At 35.0% G+C, this 23,859-nt stretch overlaps 1 protein-coding gene across 2 annotated transcripts in view; it reads right to left on the reverse strand.

The window, feature by feature from the left end:
* Window positions 1-530: 530 nt before the first annotated feature.
* Window positions 531-23,859, reverse strand: part of LOC145668706 (sorting nexin-13-like) — an 82,817-nt gene continuing 59,488 nt past the window's right edge. For both annotated transcript variants that reach the window (XM_081736804.1, XM_081736805.1), the window contains exons 12-18: window positions 22,483-22,819; window positions 21,089-21,231; window positions 18,697-18,912; window positions 14,119-14,310; window positions 8,330-8,544; window positions 4,694-4,806; window positions 531-2,148 (exon numbers count right to left, since the gene is read on the reverse strand). In XM_081736804.1, coding sequence (XP_081592930.1) covers window positions 1,907-2,148; window positions 4,694-4,806; window positions 8,330-8,544; window positions 14,119-14,310; window positions 18,697-18,912; window positions 21,089-21,231; window positions 22,483-22,819 — 1,458 coding nt within the window. In that variant the 3' untranslated portion in view covers window positions 531-1,906. The remainder of the gene's footprint in view (window positions 2,149-4,693; window positions 4,807-8,329; window positions 8,545-14,118; window positions 14,311-18,696; window positions 18,913-21,088; window positions 21,232-22,482; window positions 22,820-23,859) is intronic.

The raw sequence follows: 23,859 nt of genomic DNA on the forward strand, positions 1-23,859 counted from the left end.
CAAAGGGGATTTTCCTTTTGCAATCTATATGACCACTGGCAACTTCAATCTTGGCCTTTCCTGCCAGCGTTTGCATTTTCGAGACACGAGACGAGACGAGACGTCCTAACATATCGTTCAATACATTTAACTTATGAATATGGTGAAGCCTGTCGCGCTTCGTGCTCGAGTTACATTTGAGTGCCAAGATCCGATGCCATATTTATGTGTAAATTTTTGGGATCTTAAGAATGCAATTTATACAACCGGTGTTTATGTATGTGGGAGGAAGCGCTTAGATGTCCCATCAACGGAAAGTAAATATATATCAGCAATGGCAAGAAGAAAATAATCAACTGAATTATCTCAAAATTAATGTTAATTGGACAATTTTAAATAAAGACCTCATATTTTGTTAGCAATTTGAATTCTTGTTATACTATAATTGACAGCGTAATGGATAAATTCCAGAAAGGCAAACAAAATCTGCTTTCATTTCATTGTTTCTATATAATAATTCTATCACTTTCAATAATACTATTGCATAATGATTTAGCATTTGTTTTTATTTAACCATGTAAAGAATAAACATAATAAATGAAAGACAAATGAAATACAAAATACACATACATATACATAATTTTATAAATAATTAATTTGTACGTTAATTATTATACAAAATATCGAAAGCATGAACACACTGTGTTCTACAATACGAAAGGTACACAAAAAATTGATACAATATATAATAATACATTCCTCAGTACTGGAAACAATATATAAATATTAATAAAAATGATATGTTCAAGTCCTTGTAAAATAGAATATTACTGCTGAAGAATATCACATTATACAGCTGCATAAAATATAAAACTTTGTAAATAATTATCCATCATAACATGTATTTCTCAATTTAAGGGTAAGGGGTAAAAAGAAGGAATGTCACAAAACTGTATTTTCGAGAAAACGGCGTTTTAATATTGAAAACTGCGTAAAAAAGAATAGGGTGAGTCAACTCTTTTGCCCTTCTTACATGAATATTTTTACATCTACGCATGCATACATATACAGTTAAATAGTATCAAGAGTCACCAACAGATAGAGCAAAGGACCCGATAAAGCACACACATGGACATTCCTGTTTTTTCCCCCTTACCCTTCAATTGTCCTTCATGTCTTAAACTCAACCTAATAACACATGGAGAGAAGTATATCATATAAGTACAATCACAGTTACACGTTTCTTAGAGTCTGAAATTAAATTTATATTGGGACTTGGGTACAAAACGTTTTTCGCATTAAACTTTCATTTATAAATGTTTAATGAATTAAACATTTTAGCAATATGTAAACGTTTTTTGGTAAACACTTAAACGTTTCGCGAAACATTAACAGACAAATGTTTCAGTGTTTACTAAGAAACCGTTTAGTTAAGTGAACGTTTCACTAATTTAACATTTCGAAAAATGCTTTCCGTTAAGAAAACAACTAAACGTTTAACATGGAACACTGACATTTATACACTGACAAAAAACAGTTAAGGATTTAAGGAGAATTCTTGGATATGCTTTTTGGTTGAAACACTATTCCAAGATTGAAGTGTAACGTCCTCGGATGATGGTGTCCTATTTAAATACGAGTGTTTTATTCGTACCTACGTACGATACTGCAGTTGGAGAACGCTGCACTCCAGTCTTTCCCATCAGAAAGTATATTACCCAAGAATTTTCCTTAAATCCTTGACTTTTTTTTTTTTCAATGTATGTAACTCTCAAGAAACTTTTGATCCATGATTATACAACTGCACACAATACGATTATTAATCAATTGCAGGAGTGTACGTTTCTACAGGAATGACTGAAAAATAACAATATAAATGCTGATATATATATATTAAAGAAGACCACTTTTTGTAATAATGCCCTTATCATCTTCTTAAGTCCTGACGAGTTCGTTGTGACATTTTAAAATCATCACGCACTCTTGATGACTGGGAATGGAGTTTACGAAATATAGTGGAGAAGTTATGTTCGGGAAACAAAGTTTCAAGAATTCCTTCAAACAAAACGAAGACTAAGCGACGATTCAAAACTGGATGCTGAAACATCTCAAAGACGCACAACAGTCCACGTCTGGTTGTCTCACTGCCTATTATATGCTTCAGTTCATCTGAAACGAAGATAATACGATATTAATTAAAATGAAGAAAATCTAACCTTAATTCCAGTGAATTAGAGATTAATTCAAACTATTTCGGTATTCATTGGTACATTTTCAAATAATTTCTGTATACTGTTAAATTGTTGACATGTGTAGAACTCCTCCCTTTTAATAAAACCCTTCAAAGATAAAAGAAAATTAAATTTTCAGCTCTCATGTGCTAGATTTTTTCTTTCGAAAAACTCCGTTAGAGATTATGGGAATTTTCACGGTCGTTATATGATCTTGCTGTTGTTCTACTACTACTACTACCACGATGTCTGTTGGAAAAGTTTCTGCAATCAACATGAAAAAAAGAAGTGAAATTCTGGAAATAGCTTTATTATTTTTCAAAGTATTCACCTTTAAGTTTCGGTAAACTTTTGCATATGCTCAAACCAATTTTGATTTTTCTTTTTTTTAATTCTTTGGCTGCTACCTCAGAAACTGCTGTTCGGATTGCGTCAACAGCTGTTTCAAGCGACACAAACCGCTCACCAGTCATCTTATTTTTCATATCCGGGAACAAAATGGTCATTAGGCGATAAATCAGATGAGATGGGACAATGAGTCATTAATTCAACATGAAAACAAAAGTAAACAGTTTGGTGTGCTGGGTGAAAACTAGCGTTGTCGTCGTGAAGAATGATGTAACTTTCTTTTATAAATATATATATATATATATATAGGAAAAAATGAGTGTCTTTTACATGCCATTTGATGATTTTGGATACAACCTTGACTTAATCTACTCACTATAGATAACCAGTAATTTGTGTTTAAACTATATTCTGAAATAATTAAAATTAATAATAACTTTACAAATTACAATGTTTGAAACAATACAAATCATAATCTTTGAAATGGTTTTTAAGTTGAATCAGGTGATACCCCATTACATATGTTTAAGACAATAAATCTTCACTCGATTGTTATTAGCAACTGAAAATTGATCTTCATGAAGGAGTTGTTTGTTCTATTTCCATAGTGTACTGACACTACGGCTACAGGAAAATTAACGATAAATGTGTTCAAATTAGCCAATTCTTTGACTGAAAGCATTTCTGTGTTGTAAGATATTTCACGAATCACCATCAAACTTAAAAGTACAGAAGGAGCCTATCTGTACATGTTATTGAAAGAACAGTCTCGAGAATTTTCTTAATATAATTGAACTTCTGAGACTTGCGTTGCACAATTCTGACAATCCTCTATATATTTATAATCACTTTCCTGTAGACTTTAGGGATGAAAAAAATATTGTGTCGTTTAAGAGAAACGTAAGAAAGTTCCTATTTTTAGTGTAAAACAATACCTGAACGATAAAACTGTATATATATTAAAATTATGTATTAACTATATTTCCTTATATTTAATTTTGTAATTATTAATTACCATTTAGAATTCAATGTAACATATACAATCGTCTATACTATATAAACAAAACTAATTTATAAAATATTGTAAACAAATTGACTCACTATAATATTTTGAACCTATGTATTCAGAACAGAACTTCTGAAAGTCAAATATCTTGGTTATGTAGAGTAAATAAATGAATAAAATGAAATCACTAGGGCAATGAAGTCTCACGTGAACGTACTTTGGTTCTTCATGTAGAAGTGGATTATACAAATTTGATTTCTGTACTTACGGACAAGGCACAATGAACAATAGAGTCGACAGCTGCACTTGGCGTGATAGACTTCCTCTGCAAAACCGGGGATGACTCAGCCACACTTCGAAGAAAGTCTCTTGTTATGCAAGGAATCATACTTCGGACCTCAGCAGTATTCAACGAAGGTTGCAAAGGTTCAAGAGTGTTGATTCCAGATTACTGGATCAACCATGATCCGGCAGGCTACCGAATACAGCGAACGATGTGAATAATGTCATTGGCCAATTCATCAAGAATACGAATGTGTAACCACACGACAGCTTGTTCAAGTGATAGGATTATCTAAGGGCAGTGTGCTAATATTGATGAGATTTTAGGCTACAGAAAAAGTTGTGCCAGTGTGTGTCGAACTTCTGGACACTTTCGTTCAGAATAATGAAATGGAAAGTAGTCCGCAGCACCTCTACATTCTGGATTTGGCCCTTTCCGATTTTTTTTTTTTTTTTTTTTTTCTCTTGAGTCGTCTGAAGGCTTAGCTACGTAGAAAATATTCCACAGTGACAAAGATCTCATTGCCTGTGTGAAAGAATGGTGTGCAAATCAGTCCCCGAGTTGTATCTGGCAGGTGTCTTCTTGCCATGGAAAGAATGCTAGTGCAGATCACACCAAACATGGAGTATACTGAGTGAGATGATTGTGTACTCAAAGAACCAAAGTATGTTCACATGAAACTTCATTGCCCTAATGTAAATAATTAAAAAAAAGGAAAATTACACTTTTTTAAACCTTTCTTCTACACATGAATGACAAAAGTAATTTTCAGCAATTATATTAGATTATATTCTCTTCTCGTTTGTTTCTAATTAACAAACTGACTTATTTCAGATAACAATTTACCTGAAAGACTAGATAATAATGCAACTTTGGCAGCAACACGTGTCCGCATTCTAGTGGCGTCGCACCTTGGAGTATTAGGAATTGCTAATGAGCCGTTGGGCCAGAAAGACTGCCTACAAAACAAATAAATATCAATGTAATAATATACTACTATCACAGACTATCTAAAAGTTTACCTTTACGTACCAATCAATAGCACATTTGAACATGTAGTTTGGTTTTCATGTAATCAGTAGGTTCATGTCTTAACGTAGAATCGATGCTGAAAGCAGAAGATATTCTACAAGCAAATAGCTGCAATTACAAACAGCAAATAGCAAATGTTTTATACCACACTCTCGTTAATATCTGATTGATGGTAAACTCTATGAAGTTGATGTGATGAATAACACAAAAGGAAATGAAATGAAATCTTTAAGTTTCACGTCCCAAGATTATGCCAGCTAGGCTAAATGAGACGGTGATAATGAGAAATGAAGGAAATGGTGGAATAAAGAAAGTGGGAGGAAACGGGAGAATCCCGAGAAAACCTGCGCACACGGTGTTTGTCCACCACAAAGCTCACTTGGAGCGAGCTGGGATCGAACCAAGGACCCCATGCACCAAAGGTGAACCCTCTACCACTGAGGTTACTGTTCAGCCATGTTGCAATATCTTTCAGAAACGTTTGACGACGCCGTTGAGATTTACGCCGTTTTAATTCAGTACGCTGCAGACAGGCTCTCACTACTACTTTAAAATGATTTAATACGTGATGTGGAACTGTATGGTTCCCCAATCATTCATTCTAGTCTTCTGTGTATGTTTCACCCATTCCCTGAAAACTGACAAGTGGAAAAATTCAGGATTCATTCTCGGAAAAACATGAAAGAAAATGAATGTAACATGTAAGAGTGCAAATTTGCGCAAATAGTTCTTGTTTGAGTAGTCCTATTCTTAAACTTGAAATATTTCTCTAACTCTGCTTTATATAACGTTATACAATATATGTATATAAACTCTACAACCTTTCCTGTACAACATTTAGGTAATAATATTTTATCTAATAGAGGAATAAAACCATCACCGCAGATTTACCAACATAAGCGACCTTACAATTGTGTGGCGAGTGAAGAAAGTTGAGAGTTTTCTTTTAGTATCTTTAATATTCGCCCCATTTTCTGAAAAATATATTAAGCAATTTATTAAAACAGCTACTTGGAATTCAAAATTTACTGTTTTATAACAATTTCGTTTAGTCATTAAAATGAATAAAGTTTCTCTGTTACACTGTGCGTCATCATGTGTTGGCACCACAACCAAACAATCAAAACCACGACTGCATCAACAGAAGCGTTACGTTCTGTGTTTCATGCTATCGTACATCGCATAGCTGTCACCTGACTAGATAAATAACGCAACTATGTACTTGCAGCAGTTGGAACGTGAGCGTCAAGAACTGAAAATCGTGCAACCAGTGTTTGTGAGTCGCAGAGGTGTTATTCTGGATTGGGACAACACAAAGTCATATGTTGCTAAGTCACTTGTTACACCATTATTGGCTAGTTACGAAACGCAATGTATTGTACCTCCCATCAGACCCCGGACATTACATCGTTGAATGTTCCATTTGTAAGACAATCATCTGCAGAGATGTCCGTTTGAAGCATCCACAATGTGACCCAATGTTTTAATACTTCTTTGGTTTACTTCCACTAACGTGTGAGTTAGATCACCGTGGAAGGCATAGCCATCCCAAGTTTTGAAGAAACATTAATGCTATTGATGTTAGAAAATATAAGATTTGCCAGTATACCTTACTTCATGTTATCGCCCTTCTTGTTAAAATCCGACAGAGCTTTCTTTCTGGGTAAAGTATTGTAATGTACCCCACAACTGCAACTTCTGTCACATTCAATAAAATTTCTTTCTTTAAGAAGTTTGAGTTTTTTGAAGATTTTATGATACAGGTCCCAGATATTTCACTAAAAAGTTCGAAAATTATAAATATTCTAACAGTATTTTATGTAAAATCGGACACAGTTTAACTAAAACTCACCTATCATGTGTCTGGGACTTCTACGAGGATTTTATGTTTTTAGTAGAGTTTCGGCAATTAAGCCTGCTGCCTTCAACAGATACATAGTAGTAAAGCTTTCTGGCTTATCAAGATATCTAGGTGTTATCAAACACAAATTAATAGAGGTCAAAGTTATTACGAAAAACATAGTACAAAGAAGTGTATTTGAGTTGTAACAAAACACTCAACGTTAAATTTGGACGAAGGTAGCCTCAGTAAGAACTGGAATTTATTATAAATGGCTTCATTCAAAAGCGCAAAGCTCTGTGACTTTAAATCGTACAGATAATACAACATTTCAGATAGATACATAGGCAATTTGTACATAGATCAATTTTTATAAGTTGATACAATTCTTATATGGATCAAAGAGAAAAAGAAAGTAAGTGAATAAAGTGAAATATTTTAATGTGGACGCAGTAACATTGTGGTTTGTTTTTATTTTGGTACCGCTAAGTTGTGAGTTAGTTCGGTTTTTTTTTTTTTTTTTGGTATGTATGTGTGTGTGTGTGTGTGTATCGATCTCTTCAATAATTTATAGCCGATTTCAGTGTTTTGTGTGGAAAAAGAACTAAGTTGAATAAAATGTGAAAAAACAGTTGTGAAGTCGAAGTTTTTTTTTACTGTCTAGCTGTTGAAGACAACAGGATTGGTTGCCGAAATCACACCAGTGAGTGTTACGCTTGGTACATATTGATCAGAGGAAGGCCAGCCAAGCCAAGGTAAAGACAGACAGGAGAGGATGCTAAGGAAGACCTAACTGTAAGTGCATAGACTGTGCGTTTCAGTCACAACATTAGGGAGTCTTTTTATCTAGCATGTGTTCGAGTGAATATGAGGTTCGAGGCCTTTCCGTATCTCTCAGTGTTGAACCTATGCTCGGCTGTTCTATCCTCTGGTCAATATACGGTCGACCGGTTAATCCTGTGAGTAATATTGAAATAATTTCAGTTAATTGATTACATAAATACGAGGAGCTCAAAATGTTTCCAGAATTTTATTATAGCTCTTTATTACTACAATATAAGTACGCATTTACTTAATCGAATTCAAAGTAGGAATCTTCGAAACACACACACACACACATATTTGCTCCATAGCTCCTGTGATTGCTGGAAACACCGACGAAAGTCCTCTTTTGGTATTTTCTGAAGTTCAGCCGTCACGTTAGTTTTGATCTCTTCTACGGTGGCAAAACGGGTTCCTGAGAGGCCCATTTTTAGCTTTGGGGAGATCCAAACATCTGATGGTGCTAGGCTATCAAAGTCTCTGAAGCAGATTTCCCCCCAATTTGCACATGATATGCACTTGATATTTGCGCATTGTTCGATCTGTGAAATTGCGTCAACTGATTATCACACACACTCCTCCGTTCAATTACACTTCTCGTACGCTGCCTGTTATGACCTGTTCACACTTGTTAAATTTCATAACTAGACAATTTAAGGACTGTACTGTACAAGGTTCATTGTGATTACATTACAAATACCAAAACTACAACAACATTCCGGAAACTTTTTGACTGTTCCTCGCATGCAAAAATTATTCTGCAAATAAAGGCAAAACTTCTTTCTTACTTAAAAACTTTCAGGTACTCTGCTACTTGTTCTGGACTAGTCATCCACGAAACGTAATCCAAAATTCTCCGATTTACTATATCACCAAACATAGCTTTGATTATCTGACGAAGGAACGTTACAATGCGACGCCGAAGCCACTGATTTCTCGATTTCAGATCAAATACTTCATCCATCAATAGCAACATAATTCTTAATGGAATGTTGTCGTCAGTCTGAAAATAAATAAAAAAAAATTAACATCGCATTTGTTATACATTACGGGTGCAAAACCAACGAAAGCCTTATTAAACTGTATCATTTGTATGAGGGGCAATGTAATTTGTTTCTCCGGGCAAAACGATTGATCAGAAATGAAATATTTCTGTTACTTAGGCCAAAAGAATAGATACGAAAAGGACTTACTGGAAAAATGGTATATTAATCAACTACACATAAATTTAACTATTTAATCATGAATCACTCCAAAATTGGGATTGGCGTCCCATTTGACCAAAAATAACCAGAAAATTGGAACCTTTAGTCAACTGATAAAATATTAAAAATAACATTAGTTCTCTCATCCCAAAAAATCACCAATTGTGAAAAAATCACAATTGGTTACGGAATTTATAATATTAATGTTGTCTCTATAAAAACAAAACAAAAAATCCAAAATTAAACTTCAACTAATGAAATTTAGACAAAATATAGATACAGTTATTGGATAACTACAATTTACACAATAAAAATAATTATTGGGAACACTGCATATCTAACTGTCAACTTCATCAAACGACAATCACCTGAAGTACAACAAAATCTTGATCGCCCATTTCTCTCCCCTTACACCTTTGAAAAACACCACCTTATTTTTATGATCAAGCCTGCTGATTTTATCGAAATATTGAAGAAATTACTTTATTTATTCGCATGTAGAGGAAACAGATAAACCTTATAATTATATCGCGAAGATACAAAATTAAAGAATTTAAACATTAATCCGCAATAATTAAGTTCTATATTTCATTAAGATATTTTAAATACTAGATGACGTATTTAGATAATGATTTATTTATATATTCGTTTAAAAAAGCTCACTCATACAATAAACTACGAATATATATGAATAGAAATTGTTAAAAAATCAACGAGAAATTTATTTGTTTCTGGAATCCCCCCTCCCTCCTTGATTTCAGCTATGAAATCTTTAATTCATTTTCTAACATAATCTAGATTTTAGGTATAAAATCCTCAATTCTTTTTCTAAGACAATGTCAAAAGAAAAATTAATACCATAAATTTAAAATGGTAAAGAAAATAATGAAAAATATTTAAAAACCTATTACTAATTACATGCGATCTCTCCATTGCACTTTAACTTTATTCCATTAATTTTCTTTTGCAACTGTGTAGAAAAAGAGTTAAGAATTTAGACTCAAAAGCAGAAAAGGATATAACTTGAAGTTCCAATCTACAACCACGTCCTTTGTAGTTATTCTCGTCTACTCTCGAAACTCATGAAGCCACAGAAGGTCGTTTCAGGTTTACGGTAACGAATTCGGTCGCTAAGTTGCAGCATTGTGAATATGTCCGAGAAGTTATTACGGTTAGTTCGAAAGTACTATGCGTTGATTTGCGGGGAGGTTGTTGTGTGTATGTGTGTCATATTACTCCGAAAATTCCGCCTTTTGGGAGGGTTACACTTGTGATTTTTCCAATATTGGTTATGATAACAGTCAAATCAGTAAACAGTGTGACAAAGGATTTTCGTGTCGAAGTAAGAGATCAATGTTGTGCTGAACCGCAACAAAACAAGCATCTCCACTGGTGCTACGTCCTCGAAAATTGGACATCATAGATATAGGTGGTCCGGAAATATCTCGATGTTGTGCAAAACGTGCGTTCCTTGGTGAGATCTCACAGACTCAAAGAACAGTAACACGGTAATACAACGTTTCGCCGCGATCGCAAATTGCACAACTGGAAAAGATTTACATGTGAGAAAGAATCATAAGGCTCAACTTCATACGCTCCAGTCCTCACATATTATGGAGACGACGACGAACAGTCAAAAGCTGTACGAACATCTTTTTGCAGATGGAAGTTTGTAATTCTAGATGAGGCACAGGTGTGTGTATCGGAATATGATACAAAGAGAGTCATCTTCTGTCGTCCTAGTATTCCAAGTCGTTCTGACTGAGTACGTGAATATGCGGAAAGTCTTCCAAGTGGCTTTATTGTTGTTGGTGGTTACTGCTATAATGCAAACTTACGCTACGCAGAAAAGACAAAAAGGTACCTTATTACCAGACGAACAGTTTGGAGCCACTTTACTACTATGATATTCTACCCTATAAAACAGTGACATATCTCGTGTTATCATTCACCAAGACAAGGGGTCGAGTCAAACGGCGAAGTCAACGAATGGCAGGTGAAACGGAATCAATGCATCCCCTTTTGCAGGCATTCCTGTGAAATCCCTTGATGCATCCCCCATGGATTTTTGTGGGTCTCGTAATTGAAATGAGCGTTAGGCAGTCGACAGCCGCGCACACTTGCCGGTCTTTGCGGTTTGTCAAGAGGAAACATACTTGATCAAACTGTGCTTCAACGCTCTTTCCTTCAGTGGAAATAGATGCAGGGCGATAGCTAACAGACAAGCACAACTGCTGGTGGCGTCGCTGTATTTTTCTTAAGCTGGTACGTGTAGACGTATAGTGAGGCTGCGCAGCTGGGTAGTCCATCGCTAGTGAACACGATGAAAGAAAGAAAGTTCCCATATCCCTTTCAGAACCTCAGCGACGCATTGGAAAGAATATCAAGAGAGAGATCGCTCGAGTCGCCTTAATTAACAGAACGGCGGCTGCTAGTGCTATTAGAGCCATGTGAGCACATGAAGCGACTGCTGGAGACAAGTCTATGTTTCCGTGTTGTTCTCGTACGATTACACCTAACACTTGCTCATTATCGGGAATGACTTCGGTGATGCCGGGTGGAACTCCAGTGACAAGACAAATCCAGAGCGGTGGTATTCTCCGATGATGATCGTTTCTATTTCGGACACAGTGACGGCTATGTGTGTGCCTGTAGACGTGAAGGTGAACGGGGATGTCCACATGCACTCGTCATAAAAGATTTACACCTAACATTTTGGCATGAAAGGGCAATAAGTTCACACCCCTCTCGCCTCCAGTCCTATTTCAGCGGAGTGTAACTAATGTGTCGTACATTCGTAACGTTATCAATTCTGTCCCGACTTTTGGATCTTTTTCATGACTCCATTTTCCAGCAGAATACCACACATCCTCACATCGCTAGGTCAATCACGCGTGCTCTACTTTGTATACTTTGTATATTTTGGCCTGATAGATCTCCAGACCTAAGCCAGCACCTGCAGCGCATAGTGCGACAACCGGGCTCCATCAACGATTATCACACCCAGTTACGCAAGATCTACAGCGAATGTGGGTTAACATACCCCATTCGGACATTGAGCATCTTTATGACTTGCTATCTGCCCAAACTGCTGCTTGTGTTGATACTCGGGATGGTTATGTTGTTCAGGTGAGTATTGTATATTTTTAAACACCTATGTGACGTGTTCGTGAGGTCCTATGGACCCACACCCACTATCCTGTATTTGTGTACCAACTGTGGACCAGATCTGTATATTCCTATTAAGTGTTCTGAATTGTGGTTCCACCAATTATAATTGTTCTTCTAGGAAATACTCAACAGTTTTAAGTTTTGTCTTGATATTTCTTCTATGAATAATTTTTGCTTTCGATTTTAAAATTCCTTATCTAGTAATGTATTTTTTATGTTTTCTACAAATATCCATTGAGGTGCCTTATAAGTTAAGTTTACTGATTATATAACATTGTAAGAAGAATTTTCCGTCCTTCACAAGAGAGAAATAAAGAATAATAATAAAAATAAAACCGGAAATCTGAATATTAAAGAATTTCTTCCCCTTCAGAAGCGGAAGTTTCGAGAATGCTAAAATATGTTCGGTCACCTTTAATGAGATTGTGTACCGAATTTCATTTTTTAAACTTAAGTGAGTTCCCACATTGCATATTTTCTGGATGAAGAAAGAGAAATTTGAATATTATATAAATTTCTCCCCTCAAGAACAAAATTTTCGACAATTGAAACACATTTTTCCATACTTTTATCCAAAAAAAAAAAGAAAAAAAAAAGAAAAAAAAGAAAAAGAAAAAGAAACACATACTCCCTTAATTTTAATTAAGAGTCTATATATTAAATTTCACACTTCAACTTAACCGAACCCTCATATTCGACACTTTATACATACAGGAAGAGAAATATGGATATCATACGAATATATCCTTTTTTCCCTCAAGAGGAGAAGTTTTAAAAACACTGAAACATGTGTTTCCTTAGTTTTAATTAAGAGTTAATATACTGAATTTCACACTTCGTACTTAAGCGAACCTTCACACTCATTACTATCTAAATAAAGACAGTGTATCTGGATATTACAGAAACGTCCTTTCTTCTTCTCTCCCTTTTCTTAGGAGCGAAATCTTCGAAATCGCTGAAATACGTATTCCTTCATTTTAAATGAAGAGTTTAGTACCGAGTTTCACCCCTCTTAATTTAAGGATTTGTGTGATACTTAATTTTGGCAGAAAATTTGAATTCCTCCTTTACCCCCTTATGATACGTGTTTCAAAAATAATCTTTCTTATTTCTTGCCTCCGTGACAAAATGAGTATTCTGTGCACCTATAGTAAGTAGAAACGTCTGAGCAATGATAAGTGAGTCACTTCTATTCTTTTAGCTATGTAACAGTATAAATTAAATATGATACATTAACTGTGAAAGAAGATATAACTGGTTCTTTAAGCCATATTTACTTAAGTTCTAATTCTATGTGATCTACTGTCTTCCGATGTTTCGGAAAACTTAAATCTTCGATAAAATCCCATACAATGCTTTTTAAAAAAATCAGATTATATACAAGAAGTGATCAGAAACAAAGGTTACAAGGCAAATATTTCTAGAGTTTCGTTTGTTATAGAGAAATGAGGAGTGTGCGGTAATTTTACTACATGGAGTTGGCAACTGTGCAGAGCTTCAGCCAACCGCAACCTACGGCGCTAGTTGTAAGTTAACACAAATGGCGACTCGTTTTGCAAACTGATCTCGCGGTGGGTGAAACATGTAACCGCGGCTGAAATACACCGCCAGCTGGTAGAGGTTTACGGAGAGACTGTAATGTCTCGTCAGCATGTTTCAGATGGTGTCGAAAGTTTGCGGCTGGTAACGAAAACGTCATCGACGACGAGCGCAGTGGCCGACCCAGCACGGCATCAACAGATTTGAACACAGCTCGCTGGGATATCATCGACCACCTTCTTTACAGCCCGGACCTCGCTCCAAGTGACTTTCACCTGTTCTTGCACTTGAAGGAATACCCTGGAGGCCATCGCTTTGCTTCAGACGAGGAGGTGAAATACTTCGTGACAACATGGCTGAATACGCAAGGACAGGATTTTTACCAGGAGGGAATCTTCAAACTCATCTCACGATGAGGTAAGTGCTTCGAATGACATGAAGACTATGTCGAAAAATAACCTAATGTATGTATTATGTGCTGGCTGTATTGGTTGTATGAAATAATATATACACGTTTCACTGCAGACTTTGTAACCTTACTTTCTGATTATACCTCGTATATTGTTACTACGAGGGTTATTGTTACTCGTACTACTGCTGCGAAATTTCTCTACTGATATTTCTTACACAAGAAAAGTATCATATATGAATGAACAACTTACCTCAACATCTAAAGATGCACCAACTTTCATTGATTCATAGAACGCAGGATGCCTAATGTGTTTTGCTTGAAACACTCTGCTTATACCATCCATTACTCCATCTACTGTACTTAACAGATTATCTGGAACAGATCGTACCACATTTCCAACAGATTTCATCGAACTTTTCAGCGGATTCACAAGAGTGTCAATCTGAAATAAACAGCACATTTTTACATGTTTATCTATCATCACGAATCGTTCAATTAGTTAATACTACATACCCATGCAAGATCTATTCCTCAGAGAGACACGTATCTTGGTATAAATTAGATCATAATAGAAGCGAGAATAAAGATGGAAATACGTATTTAAAGTACACATATAGCATGATATATGTTAAACAGAGGAAATAACATGAATTTTCTTCTCACTTCTACTAGTGCGAAGAGTGAAAAATGAACGAATGGACCGCGAATCGAACCCGTATGTTCTGGTTGCTGTGCTGGTGCGTTTAATTAATACGCTATCGAGTCCACTTTCTGAACATCTTTCCACACACTCTATCATTCTTGAAGTAGGTGTACTTAGCTTCCCAGACCATATTCATATAGTAATTTAACAATTATATGCTATTCAATTCAAGAGCTCCATCGTGGCTAAGGGATTAGCGTACACGCCTTTGGCGTACGAGACCCGGGTTCGATTTCCGGTAGGAGCTCATGTGGTTCGGATTCCACGTTAATCGGTAAGTCCCGTCTCATATAGCCTCGCTGCTAAAAGGAACGTTAAACTCAAAATTAACTCAACTCAACTATTCGATCCAATATAGGCTAGTATTGATTGGATTTAACAAACTGAAATGCTGTTAAATTATTAAACCAAATTACAGGTAAATGGGTCGTCTTAACTTGCTCTTTCAACAGTAACGCTTCTTTCTGCAGTTCTGGACTTATTTTATGAAAATACGTCTTACATTTCTATTGTACGTAATCTTATTTTGTAATTTGCTGTTGATGTCCTATACGGTTACTATCGAAACCGTACGGGACAAGTTTAGGCGACGCATTTAGATTTGCATTTCAGTTTAACAGCGAGGCTGTATGAGACGTGGATCTATAGTTTAACGTGAGATCTGAACCACATGAGCTCCCACTGGGAATCAAACCCGGATCTCACGACGATGCATTTACTGGTAAATTTGAGTTGAGTTGATTTTGAGTTTAACGTCCCTTTTCAGCAGCGAGGCTATATGAGACGTGGACCTACTGATTAACGTGGAATCCGAACCACATGAGCTCCCTCCGGGAATCGAACCCGGGTCTCCCGCGCCAAAGGCACGTACGCTAACCGCTTAGCCACTGAGGTACTGGTAAATTTGTGTAATTATTTAGCATAGAATTGTATTTACCGTACTTCCTTTGTCAAAGTAAGGGTACGTGAGGCTACACAAAACTTTCAATTTAAAATGGTATCTAAACCACGATCTGATATTCTCCACCGAGAATCGAACCCGGGATCTCGTACATATAAGGCACACGCGTTAACTATTTAGACCAACACGCAGAAAGGCATGTATACAATAACAAATAAGTTGATGTTGAAAATAAGTGAATTTATATATGTATATATATATATATATATATATATATAAATTTCCACGCTCAATCATAGGGCGTCTTCCTGGATGAAAAGCGTTCCGGTTTAGCGAATTTCCTAAGGTGCTCTTTGATTTCCAGGAATATATGAAAATCGTTTTTCGTAAGTTTTAGTCCTAACATGGAAGAAATTCAGATTCGTTAATAACAACTCTAGGTTACCCAATCTGCTTCTTTTGAAGATGAATGCTCTTTTTTCGATGATATTTAACAAAAACTGAATACTCACATTTGTGCTTTCCTGAAACCAATATTCTCAAGATCACTAACAATATAACTGACCTTTAAATAGATATGCTCCATGTTAGACCAAAACGTATGTAAATACGAATAATCCTCAATGTCAAAGTGAAATATCGAGTATAAAAATAAATTTTAGATTCATCTTATCTTTAGCTGTTTTATGCTAGTATACGTTGCATATCAGTCATGTGTGCATATATATACGTATTTTAAAGTTTTTCATTTCTAATATATAAAGAACAAATCATAATTCCCTTCAAGGTTTCAAAAATCGCCAGCGCAGAAACCAAAATAGATTCAGGAAATACTACTATACTCAACATAAAACACAACTATACAACTTCCTTACTTTGACTCACAAAAGTCTCAACCTGTTATAACGACTAGCAGAAGAGGAACATACGCAACATAACCTCACAGGAAAAATATTATTTGGGGCAGTATCTGGTGTTCTTGGGAACCAGAACATTAGGGGTATGTAGTCTGATGAGTTTTCAATCCAGTGGTTAGGAAGAGTTGCGCTAAGATAAGTAAGTGCACATAAATCGAAATATGGTGAAGCTTTGTCATATTGAAAAATGAAGTGGTTACTATTATCCTGTAGTTCTGTAATTAGTCAATGTTTCAACAACTCACAACTAGGTCACAAACCTTACTACGAAAGAAGTTTGTACGCTTTTCTAATTTGTTGACAGCTTCTTTTCCTAAATCTACCTATTTACATTGTTACGCTGTTAATTTCTGAAACACCGAGGAAGTTATTATGAATTACAGTAAAATAATCACACCATATAAATTAATTTACACAAAAATCAGTCATTCCTAACGACAAATTTAATACATTTCTGTTACTTTCGATCAGGTTTTCATTGTTATGTAATACTAGCCACAGACAATGTAAAATAACGCTCAGAAATTCCAAATATCGTTTTACTTACAGATTTCTATAATTTCTGGATATTATTTGTGCCTCCGAGCTTTCGACTCTCCCCTGAAGTCTTGGTCACGGAGAATAAAAACAAGAAGAAGAAAAATAAAAACATCAAGGAATAAAATAGAATGAACTTACCAAGGAGTGAGCTGTGCTCGAAAACACTTTGTCAAGACAACAATTAAACATCAAATGGTGGTGATGTGAGCTGCAATATGGTGGAGTAGATTCACCAAAAAAACAAAAGAACAAACAAATCGACTCCGCCATATTGCACTACCATCTGATGTTTAATGGATGTACTTGACAAAGTGTTTTCTAGCACAGCTCTTTGCTTGGTAAGTTCATTTCATTTTATTCCATTATTTATATATTTATTTATTTATTTTCTTCTTCCCTTTTTTATCCTCCGTGACCAAGACCCCAGGGGAGAGTCGAAAGCTCAGCCAAGAATTACAGAAATCTGTAAGTCGAATGATAATACTAGCTAACTGTAGAAATACTAAAGTATTTGTTTTAAATAGCGTTATTGGTAATTAGAGTTACGAGTCTACAATAGTAACACACTAAAACTACACAGAAAATGCTTTTAAAATTGTAATACTACTACTAATAATAATAATAATAACAAAATACGGATAAAGTTGTAAGAATGGAAAATTCTGGTACACTAAATCCGAATTTATATATATATAGGGTGTCTCAAAAGTCTCAGAATTTTTTAAATCGGACGAGACGTTTGGGCTGTACACTCTTCATGCACCCAATGTTAAATGGGAATGCAATGTTGCCATTTACCTGGACCCACAACATAAGTGAATGAAGTTATTGTCTTTTACGCTAACATGTCGATGGCCAGCCCCAATTTCAAACAGTAACTTCATTCACTTATGTTGTAGGTCCAAGTAAATGGCAACGTTGCATTTTCATTTAACACTGGGCGCATAAAGAGCGTACGGCCCAACCGGCTCGTCCGACGGTTTCTCCTCTTCTCATCTTACATTTTGTTGTAACTCTGATAATAAATAGTTATCCTATGTCAGGGGATTTTTAGATACCCTGTATATATATATATATATATATATATATATATATATATATATATATATATATATATATATATATATGTGTGTGTGTGTGTGTGTAAATATCCTGACACCTTGATTTGAAAATCTCTATATCCATATAAGAAAATGACAAGAAAAGGTCTTTAGCACTTTTCATGCACATATGTATTAACCCTATAAATGACAAGTTTAATATGAATCTCTCATACATCTTAATTGTCATTTACGTTTGTACGTTTGCTATTACTGTATGTAGTGTAAAATTTTAACTTAATGCTTCCACGATTTCAATAAAAACAGCTTATGCAAATAATAATCTAGTAATGAGCCTCAGTGACCCATCTTCTAATTTCTAGGGTTACAATGGAAATACTTCCTGGGACTAACACTGTCCATTTCGAGACAAATATTACCGACAAACACGAGACATGAGAGATTCTAGCAGGAAAGTATGTAAGTATATTTTAGTTATTTATCATCTTCCACAGCAAAATTAATCCATCGATTGCATTCAACACTTACAAGTGTACTCTTCACGGAAAATTGTATCATACGCAACTGACGAATTGATTTTTTTTCTAGAGAGATAAGTAACTAAAATTTTATCCCTTTCAAAATAATCTTTGTGAGCTAATTGAATTATATGAAAGTATGCCTTTTCAATTTGATAAATAAATAAATGCAGTTGAAGTCTTCTTACCGTCCTTGTAATGTTGCTTCCACCTTTATCATAATCACCTTGTTCCAAGAAAGCACACAACATGTCTTGCAGATGTGGATGCGTTTGAACTACTCCTACTTGAAGAAGTATCTGAAGATAATCATTCAACATTTTCATCCGCTTCTCCAAAACTGATCTATCCATGTTGTGGAATGTTTTCTTGCCTGGAAATGTTAACTTGCCCAAATCTTCATACTGAAAGCATAATAATCAATTATTGTAATGTAGACTATACTATGCGGCAGCCGAATTAACGTTTGGCATGAACCTATGGGAGCGCAACGTATTACTGCCAAACCTCCACTGATAAACTTAACTTTCAGCGAGTAAATATTGCTTCATGTCAACAAGGTTCTTGTATCTCTAAAAGACAAGGATATCAGCCGAAGCAGCCTTCCACATTATAACGTAGTAATAAACGCGTTCATCAATGTGAAAGTAGTTCTCAAGATCAAACGTCAATTCGGCTACTGTACACAATAGTTAGATGACTTTATATTAATGCATATTAAAGTCGGCTGAAAATCGTATAGTTCAAGATTATGAAGAAAACCCACTCCATTTTCCATTCTGATCTAAGTTCGACTTTCACTGTTATCACCTATGCCCTTAGGATAAGTAGTCTATATTAGTCTAGTGGCATGCTTTCCTGATGCCCTCTAAAAGAAAACTTAACTCTTTGCTGACTTCATTCATATTTCAAGATAAAAATATTTTTAAATGCCAATGTTCTTATTTCTTCCTCTTATTCACTACGACAGTGACAATGAGAATTTTTTTTTTCCTTCACGCCCCCTGGAAGACTAACTGCGATAAAAACTAGAAAACTGGAGGAAACTTACTGCAAATGCACTGTAACATCTATACACTATAGTGAAGTTAGCGCGATTGCTTGTGGCACAACAAATTGCATACGTCTCATTCGCCAGCATTTAAGGTCACAGTGAGTCCAGGCTTACGACGGCAAACTTTCAAAATGTATCAATGTTGTCATCTGAAAGTCATTCTACACCAATCCAGAGGACCTGCTGGTCGACGCATTGGCCATCCCTAACCGAGCACGTGTGGGACACTGTGGAACAGTGATTACCAACCGGGCTCCGGCAACGAATATCATCCGCCGGATATTCACGCCAAGAACTATATAATGAGCGTGGGATACTACACCGCAGACAGACATTTAAGGTCTGTTCGGCCGCCCAACAGCTACTTGTGTGTCCACTTGGAGTGGATATACGTACTATTACGGACAGTGCTCTATGTTTTTGAATAACCTATCATATGCTCGGGATATCATATGAGCAGAAAGTTGAGATGACTATCACCTTTGAATATTCCATATGACATATTCGGAATATTATATGAGCGCCATGCTGGGATTACTACCATGTACTTACCATCACTTTCTTCTTGTACACCAACTTTTGGCCAGATCCTTGAATTCTTACTGGACATTCTTAAATACATTGCCACCAATGTATAAGTTTCACTCCATGATGCTTCAGAATATCTGAACACATCGGAATTATCTTCAGTCTTTTATTACTATTAATAATAATAATAATAATAATAATAATAATAATAATAATAATAATAATAATAATAATAATAATAATAATAATAATTTTATTACTTAAAATTTCATTTCAATTATCAAATAACAAGACTTTCTTACATACAACTATGATTCTTGAAAATCTCTTGTACTTCGTAACTTTCGGCTCGCCCCTTGAGTTTTGTTCCTGAAGAACAAAAACAGGAAGGAACATAATAAACACATAAGGAAAATAAAAGAAATAGACCCACCGGGGCAGAGCAGTGCGAAAAATATTTTGTTTTAACCGAAATTCCCGCGTGAAAAGAAGGCTCAATATGTGTGTTCGTTTGTTCAAGAAAAAAGGTTGCTAGCTTATGTTGTTGCTGATTTTTTTTTTTTTTTTTTTTCGATATTGTATGTACTTTTTCATTACTGCCTCCCATTCCTAGCTTAACCTCTCTTATCCATGTTAAGCTTTGTTTTATTATTATTTTCGAAAATACGACAAATTTTCAAAAACAAGTCTTTCTATTTCATTCTGGACTCCAAAGAAAATTCTTAAACCAGTAATATTCTGTCGTGCTTCTTTTAGATGCTCCGAGAGGTTACAATTCCTTAGCGTATAAATATATTGTCTGATGTTAATAATAAGGATCACATTTTGTTGCTATTTCTGCTCAATAGAATTTCTTCTCCTCCTGTAATATTTGGATTGTATTCTGCAGGTATTACAATAAAAGTTGCAATGTGTAAGTGGATCGCATTTAAACATAGGTTTTATCTATAGGCGTGAATAAGGAAAATATACGATGTGGAGATAAAAATTCAACTTACCCTCTCCTTAATTTTTTGATGAAGATCATAGAAATCTGAATATCTACGATATACATGCCACTTTTCTTCATACCCTAATTCATATCGTTTCGAAACAGCCACAGCATAAATACCATAAGTCTTTCCTCTGTCATTAACTATTCCTAAAAAACAAACATAGAAACAAGATGTAACTAACTCCCCTATCATGCATTATTATATATTACCGAATACTACGGTACTTATTAATTCACATATCAGTTAACACAGAGTTAATAACGGCTTGCGAATGTAAAATAAGTCACAAGAACAAAGTATGATATATCGGATACCGCTCATATTGGTTTTGGGTACTCCTAATGTTCCTTTATGAAAAATATTTTGTATGTTGTTGCTTCAAATTTTCAACTTTCTTCTGAAACGCACCCGGATCTTTATATTGTCAACATGATACAAAATAAACAGAAATTACGTGGAGAATATATAAAGTTAGCTTCCTTGTAGTAACATGCATAGGATCCATTTTTACTCAAATTAATAACTATTTTCGGTGCCCTACTTTTTGTATGCGATTGAGAATTTTCAGAGGTTCTACCACCTTTTCCCAAAACTTTTTAGCTAGTAACGATACAGAACAATATAGGATTATATTTCCCCAAAACTTTTTAGGAAGTAACGATATAGAACAATATATAATTATAAAGTTCGAAAACTCAGATGGGTTCTTAAGTTTTAATTCTTGTTTTTATATTCCTTTCCGTCATACCAGTGTACCTGACTTCGCATGAATTATTTCAGATATTAAGCTACTCGGTTCATTGTAGTTGATGCGATAAGATATTAAATACAAAGTCAAACCTGTCGCTGGTAGCTCAAAGTATCTGCCCAGCAACATGACGACTGGGGTTAAATGATCTACTACAGCGATGTACTAAATAACTACAATAATCCTTCTATATTATTATTATTATTATTATTATTATTATTATTATTATTATTATTATTATTATTATTATTATTATTATTATTATTAACTAAGATTGTTCTACTTGTTTCAATTATTTCTGCAACAAAAGACTGCTTCTTGTAGTACCTTAATAGTGGAATCGCTTGGAAATTCTTTTTTGAGCTTGTAAAAAGAGGTAAGATGATTACTTCTCGACCTATCACGAAATATCTAAGCCAATACAGATACTAGCCAGGTCTAAGCCAATAATAGTTCCAATTACTCTACAACTAATTCTGCGGAATAAACTTTCGTAACTCCAAGACAACATAGATTATATTCCTCTTGACTGTACTATGCTCTTAATCAAAATAAGAATTACATCTTATACTTTCAACAAATCCAATGCTACGATTTATTTATTAACTACAATAATCCTTCTACATTATCTCACCTCAGATTACTGTACCTGTTTCAATTATTTCTGCAGCAACGTAAAAAGACTGTTTCTTAATATCAATCTGAGATGCAAGGGAAGGCCTGGGCATTTCTCCATCCGATGATGATGCCAAACTGGATGCTATTGATGCAGTTCCCATTGCAATTTCTCCCTCTACAATAAATCGGTCCACTCGTTCATCTGCATCCAATGATGATAAACTAATATTATCCGATAAGCTAATTTCGTCCAAGGACTGAGAATCTTCTTCATCACTTCGAGAAGGATCCTTCAGCAGGTCTAATTCAGCCAAGAGCTTCACGTATGCCACACTTCGTTGGAAAGAGGGAAGAAATCGCTCTTCCAGCTGTGAAAATTAGTAAAACCTTCTCATAGAAAATTAAAACCTGAAGTTTTCCTAGCATATCAAGAGAAAAAAAGATATTACTTATCTTGATCCCATACAATTAGAAAACAGTTTACCTCATATGAATTTTATTGATTGATAGATTACAGTTTAATGGAAACAGGAATATTAGCTTCACAAATTCAGTATTACACACTTACACACAATGAAAGCATGCATCCTCGCCAGTCTTTGGAAATAAAGTTTTCTCCCTTGTGAAAGAGAATAGTAAGGTTGATTTCTTTAATGCTATTCGAACGCCATCATAAACTATACGATGTGTTTGCTTTAGTCAATGTTTGTCTCTTTTCAGATTTAACTTTTAAGCAATTAAATATACTCGTAAATGACAAATCTACCGAAACAGAAAACAACAAATAAAGAATACAAAGTGGCTCAAAAGTAGGTATACACCCCTGCATTGATCAAATATAACATTCTAGTTTATGGGTTTATTTCCTTCGGCTCTTCCGAGCTTAAGATATAAAGCTAGAGTAGGTAAAAACACACTACGAACAAATAATAAAGAAATTAAATCAACGCGATGGATAACAATAAGAATGATACAAAATACAATGAGCTGATCAGTACAGTACTGTATACCTACTTTTGGGCCACCCTGTATTTCTTCCTTCCTTCGTAACACTGAAGAAAAATATGAACTTTCTGGACTATTATAACAAATTAAAAATAATGACAACAGGAATACAAATTGAAACGAGTGCATTTCTAATGATTGTACATTTATCTAAACTTTTTTAAAAGCATAATCTGCGATTTGGCAACATCTTAAAGATAAGAAGCTGCTAGCCGCCCCGTACTTAGGTTATGTTTTACCTATGTAAGTTGGTGGTAATGTATTACCTACAAACTAGGGATGTACCGATACCACTTTCTCACAGATACTCTACACCAAAACCGATACTTTTAGACACATTTCTTATATATTATCAGGAATTTTCAGAATAATGAGATGATCAACATTATAATAGAGTATATTA

Source organism: Thermobia domestica, chromosome 13 (assembly GCF_964235325.1).
Source record: "Thermobia domestica chromosome 13, izTheDome1.hap1.1, whole genome shotgun sequence".
Taxonomy (NCBI): Eukaryota; Metazoa; Arthropoda; class Insecta; order Zygentoma; family Lepismatidae; genus Thermobia; species Thermobia domestica.